The following is an 18154-nucleotide window of genomic DNA, read 5'->3' on the forward strand; positions in this document are numbered from 1 at the left end:
ATAGCTTTCTATGATGTAGCATTCAGCCTTTTCTAGATCACTGTACAGGTAACCCTTCCATCTTTGAAATCATCCAGCAATAAGGTTGATTTCATATATCGCTAAAAAGCTTGAAATTGAATGATTTGATTCCTGCAAACAGTTATATGATCTGTTATTCGCAGTAGTTATGATCGTCTCATTTGCAACATAAGCATCGAACAAACAAAAGCTAGCCGGTAAGGGCCGTGGCTGGGGCTCAGTTATGTTTCTAAGGTGGAATAGGCATCAGTCAGTTTAGAGATCTATGAGTCAGGCAGACACAAACTCCTCTGTTCTAGCCTCTGTTACTCTGTGTCAGTTATTCATACAATTATTCTGACGGTTGGGGAGAAAAACGTGAGAGTGATACCTTTCAAGTAAGATTGAATGGGAGGGCTAAACTGCTGTAGACTAAACAAGCAGGTTTATGTAAATATTGGTTCTTATAACATTATGAAAACAATCAATTCAAAATGGGCTGTTTTTCAGCTAAATTTCCATATATGAACTCCATACTGTTTTCATACTACATCAAACTTCAAAAAAGTTAGAAAATGTCAGTTTTCCAGGATATGGGCCCTTTAAACACAGGGGCCAAATGCCAGCACTGAGGAGCCACAGCATTATACAGCTTCTGCAGTGTTTTCCTCTACATCGATGACACCTGATTCAACCTATTAGCTCATTATCAAGACTTCAATGAGCTAAATGAGACGTGCGAGTGAGGAAAATAAGCGTGCAGCACTGTGACCCGTTTAACAGCCCTGTGCTAAATTCTTTACTCAAGGAGAAACAATGTTATTCTTATGACCACAGTCTGTGGAGGAAGAAAGGTCAGTGTGATTGAGGGACGTTCCTCTGTGAGTGAGTGTGTATGTTTGAATCAGTGTGTATGTGGTCATCAGGTCAGTTGTCCCCTCTGGCTGAGCATGCTGTCGTCTCTTAAAATATCCATCACACACACTGTCGCTGAACTGCTCTGGGCTATTGATGTACAAACAGAGTGGCTAAAAACACACGCGCACACACAAATCTCTCAGCCATAAAGTGAGCACTTTGGATATAAAAAGTATATAGAACTTTCAATGCTTCACTTTCAGTAGTTTTCAATACATTATTGCCATATCAGCCAGATCACTGCTGTCAGAACAAAACCTTGAAGGAAAATTCACTGAGAAGGAATTTTCAATGGAACCAGACTTTTTGTCCATGTCATTTTGGGCAACTTCTTTTGGTCCATTCTGCATGAAATTTACACACAATGTAAAGGGCAACAGGCATTTTCAAATTATGTCAAAAACAGAAAAATAACAAAAATGGAGATATGAGGTTTTCTTTTGACAACAGTGTATTCATATATTTAGATACATATGTATATTTGTATGCATATATATATCTTTATCTTATACAGTTACACACAAATATTATTCAAAATTAACTTAACTAATATAAAATGTCAAATTTAAGATGATGGAGTGGTGAAAATAACACTAACCCAAAGGTAAATATGTCAGTTTCCTTAAGGCCTGAAGTTATTAGCAACAAACAATTAAAGGGGCCTATCCTGCATTTTTGTTTTATTTTTTCTGAGGTCCATGTTTAATGTTTTTATGATCTTTTGGCTTTATGCACCAAAAAGGATCAATTTTCCATTCCTCAGACTTAAACTTTATAAAAATTAACATTTTTGTTACTGGCCCTTTAAGACTATGTAAACCTCTGTTCTGATTGGCTGCTCTGCATTATGCCTCACTGAAAATGCAGTGTGGGATGAAACACATCCTTATAACTTCAACATGAATGGACAAGAATTAACTGCTCAGGCAGAATAGGTGGATATATAAATGCATTGGCTTTTGTGACATCACAAAATTGGACTCCATATATGGGGAGAGAAAGGTATATTTTGAAAGTTTCACAATGTTTACAACCGCTTATATATATAATATATATATATTTCTGTTTCTGTTTCGTGGAAAACAGAAACTCACTTATACATATATATATATATATATAAAGTGAGTTTCTGTTTACCACGATGGGACCCTTAAAATAACACCCCCACGTCCCCAACAAAAAAAAGAAAAAACACAATTTACATACAGACAAACTACTCAATCAAACCGTGGTGAGGTCAGAGATTTACACCACTGTCAGGCGCCACAAAAACGTAAGCACTGCAGTCATCAATCAGTGCTGAAAGTACACAAGGTGCCCAAACAGCAGCTTCCTCCAGTCTGTAATCTGCACCCTAGTCAGTATGCACGGCACATCGGTGACGAATCATTCCACACAACCCCCAACATCACTCGTCTCTCCTCTGCTCCCTCTCCTCATCTTCCTCCCTCTCATCCTCTCTCCCTCGCCATCTCCTGATCCCTCTTTTCCTCCCTTCAGTCATCTTAGCGGAAAATCATCAAAGGACGTGGTGAAGGATAAGAATAGCACGGCTTCTATTTATAGCCTAATGAAAAGAATGCCTCTAACAAAACATAATACCCTCCTCCTCCTCCTCCTCCACCACCACCTTGGATATGTTCGCTCAGGACGCACACTGAGAGAACAAGAGAGAGGGGAGAGGGTTATGTTTCTGCAGATGTGCTGATTTGGGCTTGGCACAGTGCAAAAATAGAAACATTTAGTCAATGATTCCACTCTGATGGGAAGTCTTTTATTTTTTTTTCTCAGAAATAGTAAGTGTGGATCGGTGTGGGCTAACATTATGCTGACTGAAGAAGCTTAAAAATTAGTACAATAATCAATTTTCATAGTTATGAAGAGGAAATAAAACAATATATCTTAAATATACTGAATGTACTTCTCTAAACTACAAAGAACTACTACTAAAATGGACCCAATTTGTGGCTGTATTTCATACACAGAGTGCTTTGACCCAAAACGGTAATGCAGCTAATAGCATGTCTGCTGGAAAAACTAGCATAGACCTGCATGGCTGTCACCATGTTGTGTTCTAGATGCTGGTATACTGGTCAACCAGCATGACCATGGTGGGTGACCAGCTTAACCAGCACTAGACTTGTACCAAATGTCTGTGTTGTCTTTTCAGCAGGGTGTAAGAAGCTAACAGGCTCCGTTTAGCAATTTTAACATTACAATCATGCAAATTGTCCATTCATTATTAGCCATGTTAGCAGTTCTTAATCCCACAGCAAAGCAGCTGCTTTCCTGAAGTACAAGGAACTGTATGTGGATTAAATCTGTGACTAAATTTGTCTTAAAACTCTAATTTAATCAAAAACTGCTATATGAAGCTAACAGGCACCAATTAGCATTATGAATAAGGAATCTTGCTAATTGGCTATTAGTTAAACTAAGTAAATGTATGAATCCAGTCTGTGGACATTTGTGGTAGCTTGACCAAAAACACAAGCAGCTAATAGCCATAAGAAGCTAACAGTCACTAGTGATTTGGAAATTAAATCATGTCCATTGATAATTGTTCATTATGTTTCGTTCCTTGTTAGCCATGTTAGCAAGTTTTTAATTCAAGAGCAGAAACAGCTGCTTTTTAGAAGTGCAAAGTCTGTATGAATCCAACCCATGACCTACACAAAGTAATTTGACCGAACAATCTAACATGGCTTCCTATGAAGCAGGTGCCACAAACTAAGACTATAAAAAAAGAAATTTAATTTAAGTAAAAGGAGCCTAATTATTTGAATCCAATCTGTGGCTGTTTTTTTCATAGGAGGGTCATTTTACAGACACGTCCATTTTTGTGTCCTTAGTGTTTACAGATATATTACACTTCAAAAACATGTTAGGGTTACAATTCATTTATATTTTAAAATAAAACAATAAGTGATTTGAACAATTACTAGCAATATTAGTTTTTAAATCAATTATCTAGAATTCCAAGCACCACAAAAGTGCTCGTCCCCACAGTCATGTGTAAAGGCTGAAGCCATATTTTGAGGAAAAAAACACATTTTTACTACAATTTTAACTACAATAATCTATACATGACTAAGGAATGTGTGCATTAACTGACATAAAGAAAACAAATGCCAAATAAATATTATAAAATATATAATGAAAGTTGTTGTCCCTAAGACCCTGATAGCAAGAGGATAGTGGACCACTGTCGGCCCACTGATGGCAAAGTTGGTGGTCCACTGGCGTTTTGCTCAATGCTTTCCAGGCGGGCCACTGGTGATTACGCAGATTCACAAAATAAGCTAGCGGACCGATATATGCTTGCTATCTGGGGAGTCGTGTCACTGGTGTTACCGCATAACAAAAAATCTCTTATTTTGAAATAAAAATCACACTGATGACATCACTTGACTTCCTTTTACCTATTTTCTGAGGATCTATGAAAAAAGCCAGTCCACTGTGATTTTTCAGTTATCAGAAATTTTCTCATTTAGCTCATGATTTCACATGAAGCTTTTAGTTGAAGTCACTGGTGTGACCTTCTATATTCTTAGTTAATTGTGAAAAATAGAATACAAATGGATTGAATTACATATTTTAGCTGATATTCCATGATTGAAAACATATGGTTTGGTGCTCTGTAGCAGCCTTTTTGTAAAATGCATTTTTCATTAAAAATGTCTCTGGTGTTACCTTTCTTATGAGGATCGGTAACACCAGTGACTCCTATGGAAAGACAAGAAAAGTGGACGCTTCTGTAGAATGGACCCAGGAGTAGTTTGACCAAAAAACCCTTTTCACAGCTAAGCTAATAGGCATCAGTTAGCAATTTAGAAATTAAATTAGGCTAATTGTTCATTCATTGTTAGCCATGTTAGCAGTTTTTAATCCAAGAGTAGAAGCAGCTGCTTTTCTCAACTCTGAATTTGTCCTACGCAAAGTAGTTTGACCAAAAAGTCTACCACAGCAAGCCACATGAACCTAATAGGCACGAATTAACATTGCGAAAAAGAAATCCTGCTAATTGCTCATTAGTTTTTATTCATAGTTAGCCATATTAGCACTTAAGCCGAAGCAGCATTCGCCAGGAGCAGCATCGCTAGCACATGATTGATGGTGGCTGGCACTGGAGACCATGATCAGTCTTAATAATGCAAAAGCTGTCTGTTTCTCAGACACTGAGAAGCCCCTGGGTACGACTGCACAGCGCTAGCCACAGCTACCATTCGAGGCACGGTCATCTACACACGGCCCACCAAGTGCACATGAGTTCAACCATATCAGCCCACATTAAACACACCACATAGATGGCAGCTCTAGACAGTCCTTTGCTTAGCTAAGTGTGGTGAGGAGAAGGTCAAGGAAAACAGGTTGAGGCTAGCTGTTGTGTTTTGTTTAAGCTTGGAGCATCTTGCACTGCCTGCTTCTACTTAGATGAAGCTGAGTGAGTCAACATACGTAATTTAGTTTGATGGTTCTCATATTGTGCCATGTTCAGGGTTGGCTTCCTGCGGAGGGTTACGGCACAATGTTAGCTGGGTCAGATGCAAACAAAGAGACTCATGTTAGCTGGCTTAGGCACAGATGAAGAGACTAGGAGAGGCTTCAGTCAATGCTGAATAAGGGAAAAGCATGCAGCCCACTGTTAGACAGGAGAGAGAAGTGCGTTTCTGGTGGCAGGCTGCTGCTTCCTTTGAGATAAGGATCAAAGAACGCTGATGATTTATAATCACAGCCAATGCAACACAGTCCCTTGTTATGAGGAGTTAAGAAAAACTGAATCTGAATGTTGAGTCAGACATAAGCCACGAATAAAGTGTGAAATAAAGCTCATTTCACGAAGTACAGTACAGTCCAAAAGCGGACAGTGGGGCAGTTTTTTGGTGTTTTGGCTCTGTAGCCTAGCACATTGGATTTGAAACTAAACAATGACTGTGAAGCTTAAGACTAGCAGTGTTATTTGAGCATATGAGCTCCAATACTGAGTGAACTGTATAGCGTTGATGTGGTGGGTGAAGCAGCTAGAAAGCATTATGTTCCAGATATAGGCCCAATCCTGTTTCTTCTTTTTACCCCTACCCCTTGTTTTCGAGTGTCACCCTAACCCCTTGGAATGGAGTTACAAAGGGTAGTGGTTGAAATCTTGCCCTACGAAATGGGACCCTCAAATTATTGCATCATTAACAGGATACTAGCGGTGCTCTGTAGGCGACCCGGCTCGTCTTCAGTGACAGCAGAGAAGGGAAAAGTTCAGCAACTTCGCCACTGGGCTTTAGTTACATTTAGGGCATCATATGCCTTCAAAGAGGGGGTATAAAACAATTATTTATTATCGCCCACCGCTCATTCTTTGGTGATACAAAGCTGAAATCCGCTATGAAGACGCCCTACCCCTTTATCTCAACAAAAATTGGGACACCCTAACCCTAGATGTGAACGCACAAAACAGAGGGCTTAGAGCTGAGTGGTAGGGGCAAGGGGTGAAATGGGATTGGGCCATACTAAGCCTAATTCATTGTACCTTCCATAACTACTATCATATCACTGCGGGTGTAGATGTCTGAGGCGAATGGTTGAAGACTGTGATTTTCTCATCTTTTTTTCCACAGTATTCAACTTTGTTTTCTTCACCAAAGTCAACTTTACTGCCTACCTAGCTTGCGATAATTATGCTAGCCTATAGCCTGTAGGCTATGCTAGGAATGAGCACATTAGCTATGTTCCCACAGTCTTCTGAAACAGTAGAGCAGTGCAATATTGTATTTACATGTTGCCAATCTGGGAGGGCTTGACTTCCAAGTGAGAGGGCCTAGGCCACCCTTGGATTTCACTTGAATCTGCATCCGATCACTGAAAATGCATGTCATTCAAGGACTCAAAAGGGCTAACACTGATTCTAGCGCCGTTTACATCTGGAGGCTCTCGCTGCCATCTCTCAACATGACAACCAAAGAACTGTCAATGCCAGAAAGGCAGATGGTGATGAGGCTGAAATCAGAATAAATTGAGACACAGCCACAACAAGGTGTCAAATCAGCATTGGGTGTCAAAATCAACTGTTTGCAATGGCAAGCTTAGCAATAGCTGCCAGACCACGGAGGACCACAGACTGTTGCAATCACAAACATGTATCCAATACATTAGAATAGACAAGCCAAAGACTACTATAACCTCATGAGGCAAACCACTGGTAAGGCTCAGGAGCAGAAAGGCCTGGTTTTGATTAAATATATATTTATATATGTTTAATACAATTTGAAAGCCTGTGGGGTGCCAGGACCAGGTCTTGTGGAAATTGATGAACCATTACCGAAGTGATGGAAAGAGGAAAGCGAGGAAATATAAAAGGAGCTTCTCATAATCCAAAGCCATTGACTCAGACCCAACCAAAAACTCCACAACTAAAGTGAAAGGTGCTTGATCTTACAGCAAGACAACTCAACATACTGCTAACAGCAACTGCTTTTTTTCAGAGCCTAAAAGCAGAATGTTCTTGAGTGACCAAGTCAATCATCTGACCTGAACTGCACTTACTAAGAACAGTGAAAGCAAAAAGCAATTTTCCAAAAAGCTTCCAAAACGAACAGGAACAAACAAGCCTGGCAGAGCATCACCAGGGAAGATACCCAGCATCTCGGTCACAGATTTTAAGCAGTCATCAACTGCAGGGGACTTCAACCAAGTACTAAACATATTTTTATTTAAGATTATGTTAATTTAGTCAATTTTTCTTGGTCCCCTGGACCTCCAAGACTATATATAAAAGGTCTGTGATTCCTAAAAGGTTCTTCTTATATACATACATGTAAATACACTTGAGTTTAATGGGATTTCATAATAATTCAGTGGTTCAGACGTAAACAAAGTCATTCAGAGTGGACTGATGCAAAATGGTTCACTGTAGAGAAACTGACCGACTTGGATTTCTTTACAGTGGTGGTGATAGGAACCAGGGGTCACAATATCGACTGCACATATATAGCCATTTTATTTACTATCCAAAACCACCAGTAAACCAACACATGCCTTTGAAGTTTTTTTATTGTAAAATAGTGGTAAATCTTAAAAATAAGCCTTCTTTGGGGACTATTTTACCCTCCAACACCCAGCATGTCCCTCTTCGCCATGACCAAACTTTTAAAAAAGTACATTTTAGCTCAAAATCTTGGCAAAAAGATTGTAAAGCAATGTCTCAGACACCCAGCAAGGTATTCATAACCATTTCAACCCTTAATAACTGTCTGTAAGGGAGCTTTTAGAGGCATTAAACTCCACAGACGCCTGGTTCCTATCACCACCACGGTGAACAGTTGTGACTCAAGAACAGAGTATTTCACATCAAACCACTCTGGATGGCTTTGATTGCATCTTAATGATTTAATCAAGCAGCAGTTTTGAAAAATCTATGAGGTTCCATGTTAAAGGTGAAACACGGTATGAAATACTGAAGACTGCTCATAAATCTGGAGATAAAATCAAAAACCTTGGTACATTTGAGAAGGCAAAGCATTGTGGGCACAAAAAAAAGCATACAAGTTGACCCTCTGGGGTTTGCGGGCCTTCTTAAATTCGCCTTTAAGGCACTTGCATATAACATGATACCTATATGTTTCATATCACTACTTTCCAAAACCGCTGCATGACATTTTACTTGTGTCTCCGATGTGGAATCAATAAAGAATGCAGGATTTCCGGCGTGATGGCTCAGTCCCATTAGTCAGTTTCACACAAAATGTAGACAGACACACAAATCCACCAATTACATATGGTGAGAGGCAGATGATGTGTATCTCAGCCCCTCTTCATAGGCTCATAACTCTGGATGTGAGTCATTTACAATCTCGTGATAAGATGGAATGGAAAGGGCGACTCTACAGATTCAGGAAATGTTTGAACCATATTTCTGCGCTGTATAATCACAAAGATAGAGAAACATATATCAAAACAGAGAATATGACACGCAGGCGAGTTCGTGGACCCCAGAGGGTTAATGAACAACCTCCACAGACATGCCTCTCCAAATATGAGCATTAAACCAGTACTTCACAACCCAACCTCCACTGGCAAGCGCAAACATAAACCTACAGATGAGTCTCAGATGCGCTTTCAAATTTTCTTTGGTTCTGAATGTGGCGATCATGCCACAGGAGAATGGCTCCACACAAATCTCTTATGTAAGTGTTTGTTTAATTGCCTTCCAGGTATTTTGCCTTTTATCGTCTTATGTAAGCTGGAGGCCCCCGAGCGCTCACATTTTGGCAGAGGTTACAGTTAAGAGCTCCGTGACATTCTCTGAGGCAGATTATTCTGTTTTATTACAGAAAAAAATACAGGGGTTGCTTTTAAAACAGACATACCAGCCTTCTTGTTTTGGCTAGATAATTTCAATCCATTGTATGATGGCCAGAGCGTGGATAAAGTGTGCACTGTGGGGGAAAATAACATGAAAAATATGCATAGCTGCACTCACAAAAAATAAAATCGCTGTGTTTTTGAATTTAATCAGTTTTCTCTCATTGATATTACTCAACAAATGCATGTTAAGTATTGTGGGCTGGAGGTTAGGGAACGAACCTTGTGACTGGAAGGTCGCCAGATCGATCCCCTCAGTGACTGAAGTGCCCTTGAGCAAGGCACCTAACCACCAACTGCTCCCCGGGAGCTGTGGATAGGGCTGCCCACCGCTCCAGGCAAGTGTGCTCACTGCCCCTAGTGTGTATGTGGTGTTTCACTGCACGGATGGGTTAAATGCAGAAGGTGAAATTTCCCTGTTGTGGGACTAATAAGGGTCACTTAACTTAAAGTAACCAGTGAAACTGAGCAAACTGTGTTGTTTTTGATTTACCTGATAATTTGTTTGGTCACTCAGCTTCTTCCCCACTGGCTCCTGCTTTACCAATTTGCTTATTTCTTTACATGTTTTACTCACCCTCTTTGTATTCTTCTGGCCGCCTTCCATTGTTTGAACATTCTTCTTGTACCTGTCTAGCATCTACATCACTGTTGGCTGTGAGTGCAAGTTACCAAGAACCCTACTGCTGAGTGTACAACAGCTCAGTAGCACAGTAATAACTTATGTAACAGTAATAAATTATGTCTAATATCTAACTTAAACTTAACTTTATGTTCTTCTTCTACTTTAACTAGTACATATAAAAGCTACTTAACACAGTTGTGTGGAACCACTTGACATAGCATTTTTAAGTAAATCTGACCTTGCATTTTTAGGTAATACATAAAATAATCAGTCTAGTTAATGAAAATGTACTCAAATTACTTTAAGTGTGATTTACTTGAATTCGTTACTCACTTGAAGTATTTTAACCCTGTTGTGAGGAACCATTTGACATAGCATAGGAGTGTAGGGTTGGGCAAAACAGCCATATTTATCATTATTGTGTTTATTTACATCACATTGTGTCTCAATATGCATTTCTGAGCGTACTGTGGATATCATCAGTACGTTCGCTGTTTTTTCAAAATTTCAACATGATTAACTGGTTGAGAAGTGAACAGTCATTCATAGAGAAACTACCTGTACTGATTTCTTTACAGTGGTGGTGATAGGAACCAGGGGTCACCATGTCTACAATATAAATATAATCATTCTGTTTACTATCCAAAAGGACCAGTGAACCTACAAGTTTTTTATGATGGTAAAATAGTGGTAAATCTGAAAAAATAAGATTCCTTTGGGAGCTATTTTGCCTTAGAATAACCTGCATGTACCTCTTCATCTTGAATGGATTTTCTATTGTAAAATAAAGTGTCAGGCATCAGGCAGCATATTCATAAACATTTCATGTACCAATCTCCTGTGAGCGAGCTTTTAGAAGAATGAAACATCAGAGATCTGGTTTCTATCACCACCACTGTGAACAATTCGGACTCGGAAAGTTTCTCTAGAATGGAGCAAATGTAAACGGGAATAATAGCAAAACTTACAATGTAACTGAAAGCCTACTTATGCAGATTAGAAAAATACAATCATTTTTTGAAGGTTAGAAATCCTTAACACAATTCAGCCCTTTCTACCTCCTCAGGCTTTAACCTTTCTGTTCCCTAAACAGCAGCACTATCCAGTTTTAACCAGCAGGACTCTTCGGTCCTCTGTCTTGTACGTGATGAAGTGCAGGAGAAGGACAGTCCGACCACGCAGAAGAGCAATTAATGGAGGAGAAAGCAAGGGCTGCGTGGATAGTCATGAAATATGCAGCAGAAATCCATCACAGAACAAGAAGCCATTAAGGCCTTCTGATGGCCTGAAAAATTCATAAGACCAAAACAAAACGGTTCCTTTTTTAACAGCAAAATGGGAAAACACAAAAAAGGAATAGGGGTGCTGACATGTGGAGATTTAGGACTGATATGGTCAGAGGAAAAGGAGCAGAAGATGAAGAAGAGAAGAAGAAGAAGGAGAAGAAGGAGAAGAAGGAGAATGAGCATGGCAAATCTGGCCCTAAATTAGAAGCCATAACTTTTCCCAGCGGTGTAATCTGATGTGCTCTTACTGAGCAGCCTTGCTGCTGCTTCTCCTTCAGACATATTACTGATCAACGCTACTGGACTCTAAACATGCTGAAGTCTATCAGCGCCATCAGATACAGTACAGAGCAGATTTACTAAGATATGTGCTAATTACAGACAGTCTGCCGACACTTCGTGCTGGTGGGGGCCGTCAATTTAGCGTGTTATCTACTGAGAACTTCTATGCAAATGAACACAGACACAACGTCGTAATTAACATTTGACAAGCGCAGTACAGCCAAGTGTTTGGCTTGGGTGTTTCTTGTGTGAAAGCCAAGGTAAGGTTTCCACCAGGACTGTGACTATTTAGGTAGAAATAATTCCAAATATTTTGACTTAGAAAATTAAAATTATGACAAACTTGAAAAATGAAAAACATTACTGGTCAAAAAAGTAGATTTGTTTCAACATAGTAAATAATAATTTTGAAAAATTGGGACATTATTTTGACATAATACATCTTAAATTTGAGAAAATAATTTATTATTTTGACTTTCTCTTTTAATAGATGTTCTTTTTCAATAGACAGATTGAGCTGAACTTGAGATCTCAACTGCATTTGTAAACTGTGTGAAACTGTAAAATCCACGTTTAATTTCACTGAGGACCCTTTAGTTTAGGAATTGTATATTAGTGTTTAGCTAAATAAGAAAACCAGCCAAAAACGTTGGCCAAAAAAAAAGCAAAATATTAAAAAGGTCTTCACTGAAGTGTAAAAACACTTAAAAGTTAATCTGAATATGAGAAACTTGGCTCTCCTACACAGACACGTTCAAACAGTCTGAGCAGCAGCAGATCAACAGTGGAACACTGACATGGTCCTCTACAGCTGCACTCAGTACAGGCTTTAACTAACATTCTTTTGAACACTAAGATCTTAAGGGAAATCAAATAAATAATACTGAGTAACTCAATATATTTTGATAATAAACTTCCTGTTTTATTCGTTGTTACTGTAAACATGTCAGTTTGTTAGATAGAGCCATTCAGACTGCTGGGAGTTCCAACGCCGCGTCCACATGCTTTACATAATAAAACATGGTGTTTCCGTTGTTATAGCAGATGCACTCTGGAATTCAGCTTTAGAAGCCTTTGGAAAACTACGAGGCATTATTTTTCATAATTTTACATCTTTTAATATTTAATATTATTTAGCATGTTTAAAATTGAATTAGTTCTCCTTAGTTCCAAAATGTGTTTATCACCTTTGAAGCATAGTCAGCATTAATTCAAAAGCATATAAAACTGCAAATTATAAATAAAAGAACCCTTCTTTCAGTTTCGAGAGGGTGTCTTAAATCTTAGTTTTGACATTTTGTGTTTTGAGAATCAAGAATTTTCATATCACAGGTTTGTAGACACTGTTTATCCAACGTTTCTTCTGAAATCAGGGTATTAATAGTGGTTTACCGTCATTTTCTGCAGTAACAGCTGCACTTCTGGGAAGGGTTTATACTAGATGTTGCAACAATGTTGTGAGGGTTTGATTGCAATCAGTCACACTGAGCAGAATTAGTAAGGTCAGGCACTGAAGCAGTATGCTTGGCTTTAGGAATGGTGACCGTAGGCTCATAGGCTCTGAGCGTCCTGCTCTATCAGCATTGCTTATCTAACTTGAAGGGGTATCTGAACACTTTCAGACATATAGTATAAGATTTTCTTGTTTCTTGGTCTCAGTGCGCTGTTTAGTCTGATGATCTGTTGGAAAATGACAGTAGGCACATTTACATGCAGCCTAACAATCCGTTAATAATCCAAAAAATAACTCAGTAAGAATAGACTAGTCCAATTGGCTATGATCAGACTGACAGCCCAAATCAAATTATTGGCATATCCACATTGATTTTTGATACACATGCAATTTTTGCAAATCAGATCCAAACCACATCTGCAGGTGGTATGAAATGTGATTCCAATCATATTTTTACAGATGCGTCTCAGTCTGGATGCTCTGGCTGCTCAAAACAGATTTCAAAGTGTCTTTTGCGTCACTTACAACACGACAAACAACGACAATGTCAAATCCAGAGTGACGGAAGTGCTGGGATTCAGAAAGAGCACCAAAGATTCATGCTTTTCCCAGAAAATTCTGAAGAGTTTGGAGGGTGAGATGATGCACCTTTGCATCACCAGAATAGCTACGTGGTCACTGATTGATGGGTTGGTGACACGCAAATTCGGTCTGATCCCCGGCAAATAACAGTGGACAGTCGTCTCAAAAGATCTGATTTGAGAAACAAATCCAATTTGCCCACAGTCTGAACACAGCCACTGAAGCCATTCTGAATACAATATCTGTCCGAGGTGTGTAATCCTGTAAATAATCAATTAAATAGAAGAATAGTAACCATGTAAACACCCGTATCTGATTACGTTCCCAATCGGAAAGTTTAAGCATGTACTGTGGATGTGTAATTGACAGAAGTTTATAATGTTCAACATGGCGGGAGCCAGAAACTGGCCTGCAAAGGAGACCAAGTTTACGCTTCAAACTTTAAAAGACTTAAGCAGGACGGCCATAAAGCCAGCAATAAGAAGCTGGCCAGAGAATAATATGAGCAGAAGAAAACAGTGGGTTTACACCAACTATGTCTCACAATGTTTCAGGACATGAAGTCTTCCTCTCGCCCCTTCTTTAATACGTACATGTGAAGGATGTTTTCCTGAGTCTGACAACATTTTAAAGCAATTAATAACACAAGCGGTCCAGCTGAAAGCTCAGGTAACACGCTGCTGCTCATCTCACTCTGACTGGCCTCACGTGATGCTCATCGTCATAGTAACGTCTACACTGAATGGTACTCTACACATGCGTGCACATTTGGATCGGATTACTTGTAGTGTGCATGTAAACAGAGATGTGCCTCAGATTACTGAGTAAGAAGCATATAAACACCTCGATTTTAATCTGTTATCGGAATGAATTCAATCGTATAGCATGTAAACACAGCCATTTCCTTAAGACTCTGCTGTGGCTTTCCCAGAAACCCTTCCACGGGTCTATTCGTTCGTCCTAACAGGAAGATGCGAGGCCTCAGGGGCTGATGATGAAGCAAAAAGAAGATGAAAACCGCCTGCTAAAGAAGTGGCTACATACATGTATATGTTGTACTACTGTGAACTTGTCGCTAAACTACCACACCTGGTGTCAATTTGAAGTAAAAAGGCTTTGTAAAGCCACCTAAACCTCTGTTTTTTAAATGATAATCATCTTCATCTTACTCTAAGTCAACGAAGAACAGGCCTATTATATACAGCCTTAACAGCTGCCAGGAAACCCATTCTCAAATCATGCTTTGAGCCAGCGGGCCTAGTTCAAAGAATGAAAAAACACAGTGTTATTAGAGCGTTTACAATATGACAAATAGAAATGAGCTGATGCTACAAATCAGCATAAGCTGGGATAAAACTGTGTTTCACTCACTGGCTGTAGTTTATTTGCCTCAAATGCCTGTTTAGGCCTCATAACCCTTTAACCACCCTTGTCATATATTCAAGACCTGGATCTAGTTGAACATTTCCCCATATCTGCATTTCACAAAGTTTTACTTTGTAAACTTGACACTTTTTGTAAGCTATATTGCTTCTTTTTCACCTATTTATATCATTAGATCCCCCACCACTTACAGCAGGCCCTGGCAACGTACATAGTTTTGTGATATTTGCTGTCTGATGCAGATAAAATGAATAAAAACTATTGATCACAGGGAAGAAATGCGGGATGTGATGCTGAAATGAGCAGATGGTGTGTACAGCTGCGATAAAAATCAGACTCCAGAGTAATGCAATAAAGTGATGTGAAGTCTTCCAGCACTGGTAAACAGGCTGAGATCAGACCCGCCTAAACTCATGCTGGAGAGTTAGAGAGGATGAGGGAGGCGCACCATCACTTAGTGCTGGAAAAGGAGGCTTCTTCGTCAATAATCCCACAAAAACAGGCAAATAATATATTAAATATATATGTTTTCAATTGTTTTGCAAGCTCTGTTTATGTACACGAGATGTTGACTGGATATAATATCGAAATAAGCAGCTTGGTATGAGACTTTCCTCAGGCGCCACAATGTAACTGCTGCACCATTTAAGGTGGAACGGGAAATTCGAATAAGAAACCTGCAAAGATGAAGCGAACTTCCGCTTCTCCAGTTTGCTGGGTGGTCTCCTCTCCACCACAAGACCCTGCTGAAGTAACCCCACCTTTCTCCTCCATAATCACTCTCAGAAACGCAGAAGCTCTTTTATGCAAGATCCTGGTCATTTTAAGGGGTCTCAAGTAATCGCACAGCTACGTGTCTCATCATCAGTGGATGCAGCCGGTGGAGTCTGTTGCTCTCCTCTCTCACCATGAGGAGCACAGACGCATGCGGGGCTCGTCGTTACGGGCGGAAAGAGGAGCATGGCGATGGAGCAAGGTCGCCGCGTCGGCTCACTTACCTGGATGCTGCAGGAGATCTCGGAGTCGTCCAGCAGGCGCACCGTGCAGCGGAGCTCGGGGCCGAGCGAGGAGACGCTGGGGCTCCGGAGGCGAAGCATCTTCATTTTCATGGCTCCATCGTTCGGACGAGACTACGGCGAAGCGTTCGTCGCTCGGAGGAGAGAGAGGAGCTGTCGTGTTGCATAGCGTGGAGAGCGATTCCCTCCCCTTTACATCTCCCTCCCCCCTTTTTTCCCCTCCCTCTGCCAACGCAAGCAGCGCTCAGGACTGGAGCGATGATATCGAGTGTAAATGCTACGATTCGATACGGTACGATACTGATTTGCCATTTCAGTGCGATGATTCCCATTTATTATTTTATTTTCTATTATTAATAGCAATATTATTGATAGGGTCAATATCAGATAACATTGTCCATTCTATAAGCTCCACTTACCATATAGTTGCACTTTGTAGTTCTACAGTTACAGGCTGTAGTCCATCTGTTTCTCTGCATACTTTGTTAGCCTTTTTTTTACCCTGTTTTTCAGTGGTTAGGACCCCCACAGAGAGGGTATTATTTGGGTGGCGGATCATTCTCAGCACTGCAGTGACACTGATGTGGTGGTGGTGTGTTAGTGTGTGTTGCACTCTGTCCACTCTATTAGACACTCCTACCGTGTTGGTCCACCTTGTAGATTCAGAGACTCATCTGCTGCTGCACAGTTTGTGTTGGTCATCCTCTAGTCCTTCATCAGTGGTCACAGGAAGCTGCCCACAGGACGCTGTTGGTTGGATGCTTTTGGTTGGTAGACTATTCTCAGTCCAGCAGTGACACTGAAATGTGTCTGATCCACTCCTACCAGCGCAACACACTAACACACCACCACCGCATCAGTGTCAGATCATCAGAAAATGCCACCACCCAAATAATACCTGCTCTGTGGTGGTCCTTTGTGGCCCCTGACCATTGAAGACTGTAACTGTAGAACTACAAAGTGCACCTATATGGTAAGTGCAGCTGATAAAATGGACAGTGTGTGTAGAAACAATGATTGGTGTTTAATAACTTGGAGGAATTGTATCACTTTGTATGGTGACATTTCAATAGTGTCAAAGATCAAATCACTGCTCTCTAAATCAAGACTGTGACGTGGCACAAACCCACACAGGGCAATGTGAACATATCACGAGCAATGTCATGATACCTGACTATCAACAGAAGCCTTCTTGTACAAACACTTCTGCCCAATAGAATGAGTCAGAATCTGTACCACCTGCTGAATGATGCAGGACTACATGCTTAGTTATCTGTGCACCAGGTGGTTTACCTTACTTAGCATTGCCACTGACTAATTACAGATGTCAATGTAAAATATCTTGAAAAGCTCAAGTAAAAAAAATAGTCACCAAAAAAGTGCTAATACACGATTCTGTTTCTGCAAGGCAATCAATCTCAAGTCACCACAGCTCCTCCTGCAGATGGGTTAGAAATTCTTTATCCTTTATCCTCCCTTTTATATCATCCTGCTCTGTCGTGGTCCTGACCGTTGAAGAACAGGGTAAAAGGGATAACAACCTATGCAGAGCAACAGAGGGACTACAGTCTGTCATTGTAGAACAACAAACTGTTAAAATACTTTGTTTTTGTCCTCCAGTAAGTTTACCACCTATAGAACGAGTTTATTACTGACATTTCAGGAGACCATAAACAAGTGGAGAAGAATGGGCTCTCGTTAAATCAGGTTGCAAATAACACCACCACAACTGTCTAAGCATTGGGCCCCATCATCAGGAGATCAAGCTCGATCCCCAGTGATGCTACAGCCATCTGCGGCCAAGACAGCACAACTGGCCTAGCTCTCTCTGGGCAGGTGGGATGGCCCTCCTCCAGCCCCCATCACTTAGCGCAATGCAAGCCAGCACAAGCATCTGTTAGCTGATGTAACAGAAGTGCCATTTAGTGTTCTAGCGCTGACAGTATCAGGTGTTTTGGGGGGGGGGTTCCAACTAGTGGGTAGAATTGGAAATGACTAAACTGGGGAGAAAATTGGGGGAAAATTCTGCCAAAAGATAAAAGTAAAAATATCACCACTCCAAGCAGCAGGCAGGTATACTTTGAAAAAGTAAATTAGTCTCTTTATTAAAAAGAACTCAAAATTACACCCCTTTGCTTTCAGTGTACAGAGCATTAAGTGTGTGGTTGGTTCTGTAGTGGAGCTAACGTGGCACTTTCTCACCAGCAGGAGGCAGCACACTCCAGAGAAGAAGACACATGAAACTTCATTTAGTATT

General features: G+C 40.3%; 1 protein-coding gene across 1 annotated transcript in view; it reads right to left on the minus strand.

Moving 5' to 3' along the window:
* Window positions 1-15990, minus strand: part of frmd3 (FERM domain containing 3) — a 69994-nt gene extending 54004 nt beyond the window's left edge. Inside the window, exon 1 of the mRNA XM_036579089.1 lies at window positions 15880-15990. Within this exon, the coding sequence (XP_036434982.1) occupies window positions 15880-15990 (111 nt within the window). The remainder of the gene's footprint in view (window positions 1-15879) is intronic.
* Between the last annotated feature and the right edge of the window lie 2164 nt (window positions 15991-18154).

Source organism: Colossoma macropomum, unplaced genomic scaffold (genome assembly GCF_904425465.1).
Source record: "Colossoma macropomum unplaced genomic scaffold, Colossoma_macropomum, whole genome shotgun sequence".
In the NCBI taxonomy this organism is placed as follows: domain Eukaryota; kingdom Metazoa; phylum Chordata; class Actinopteri; order Characiformes; family Serrasalmidae; genus Colossoma; species Colossoma macropomum.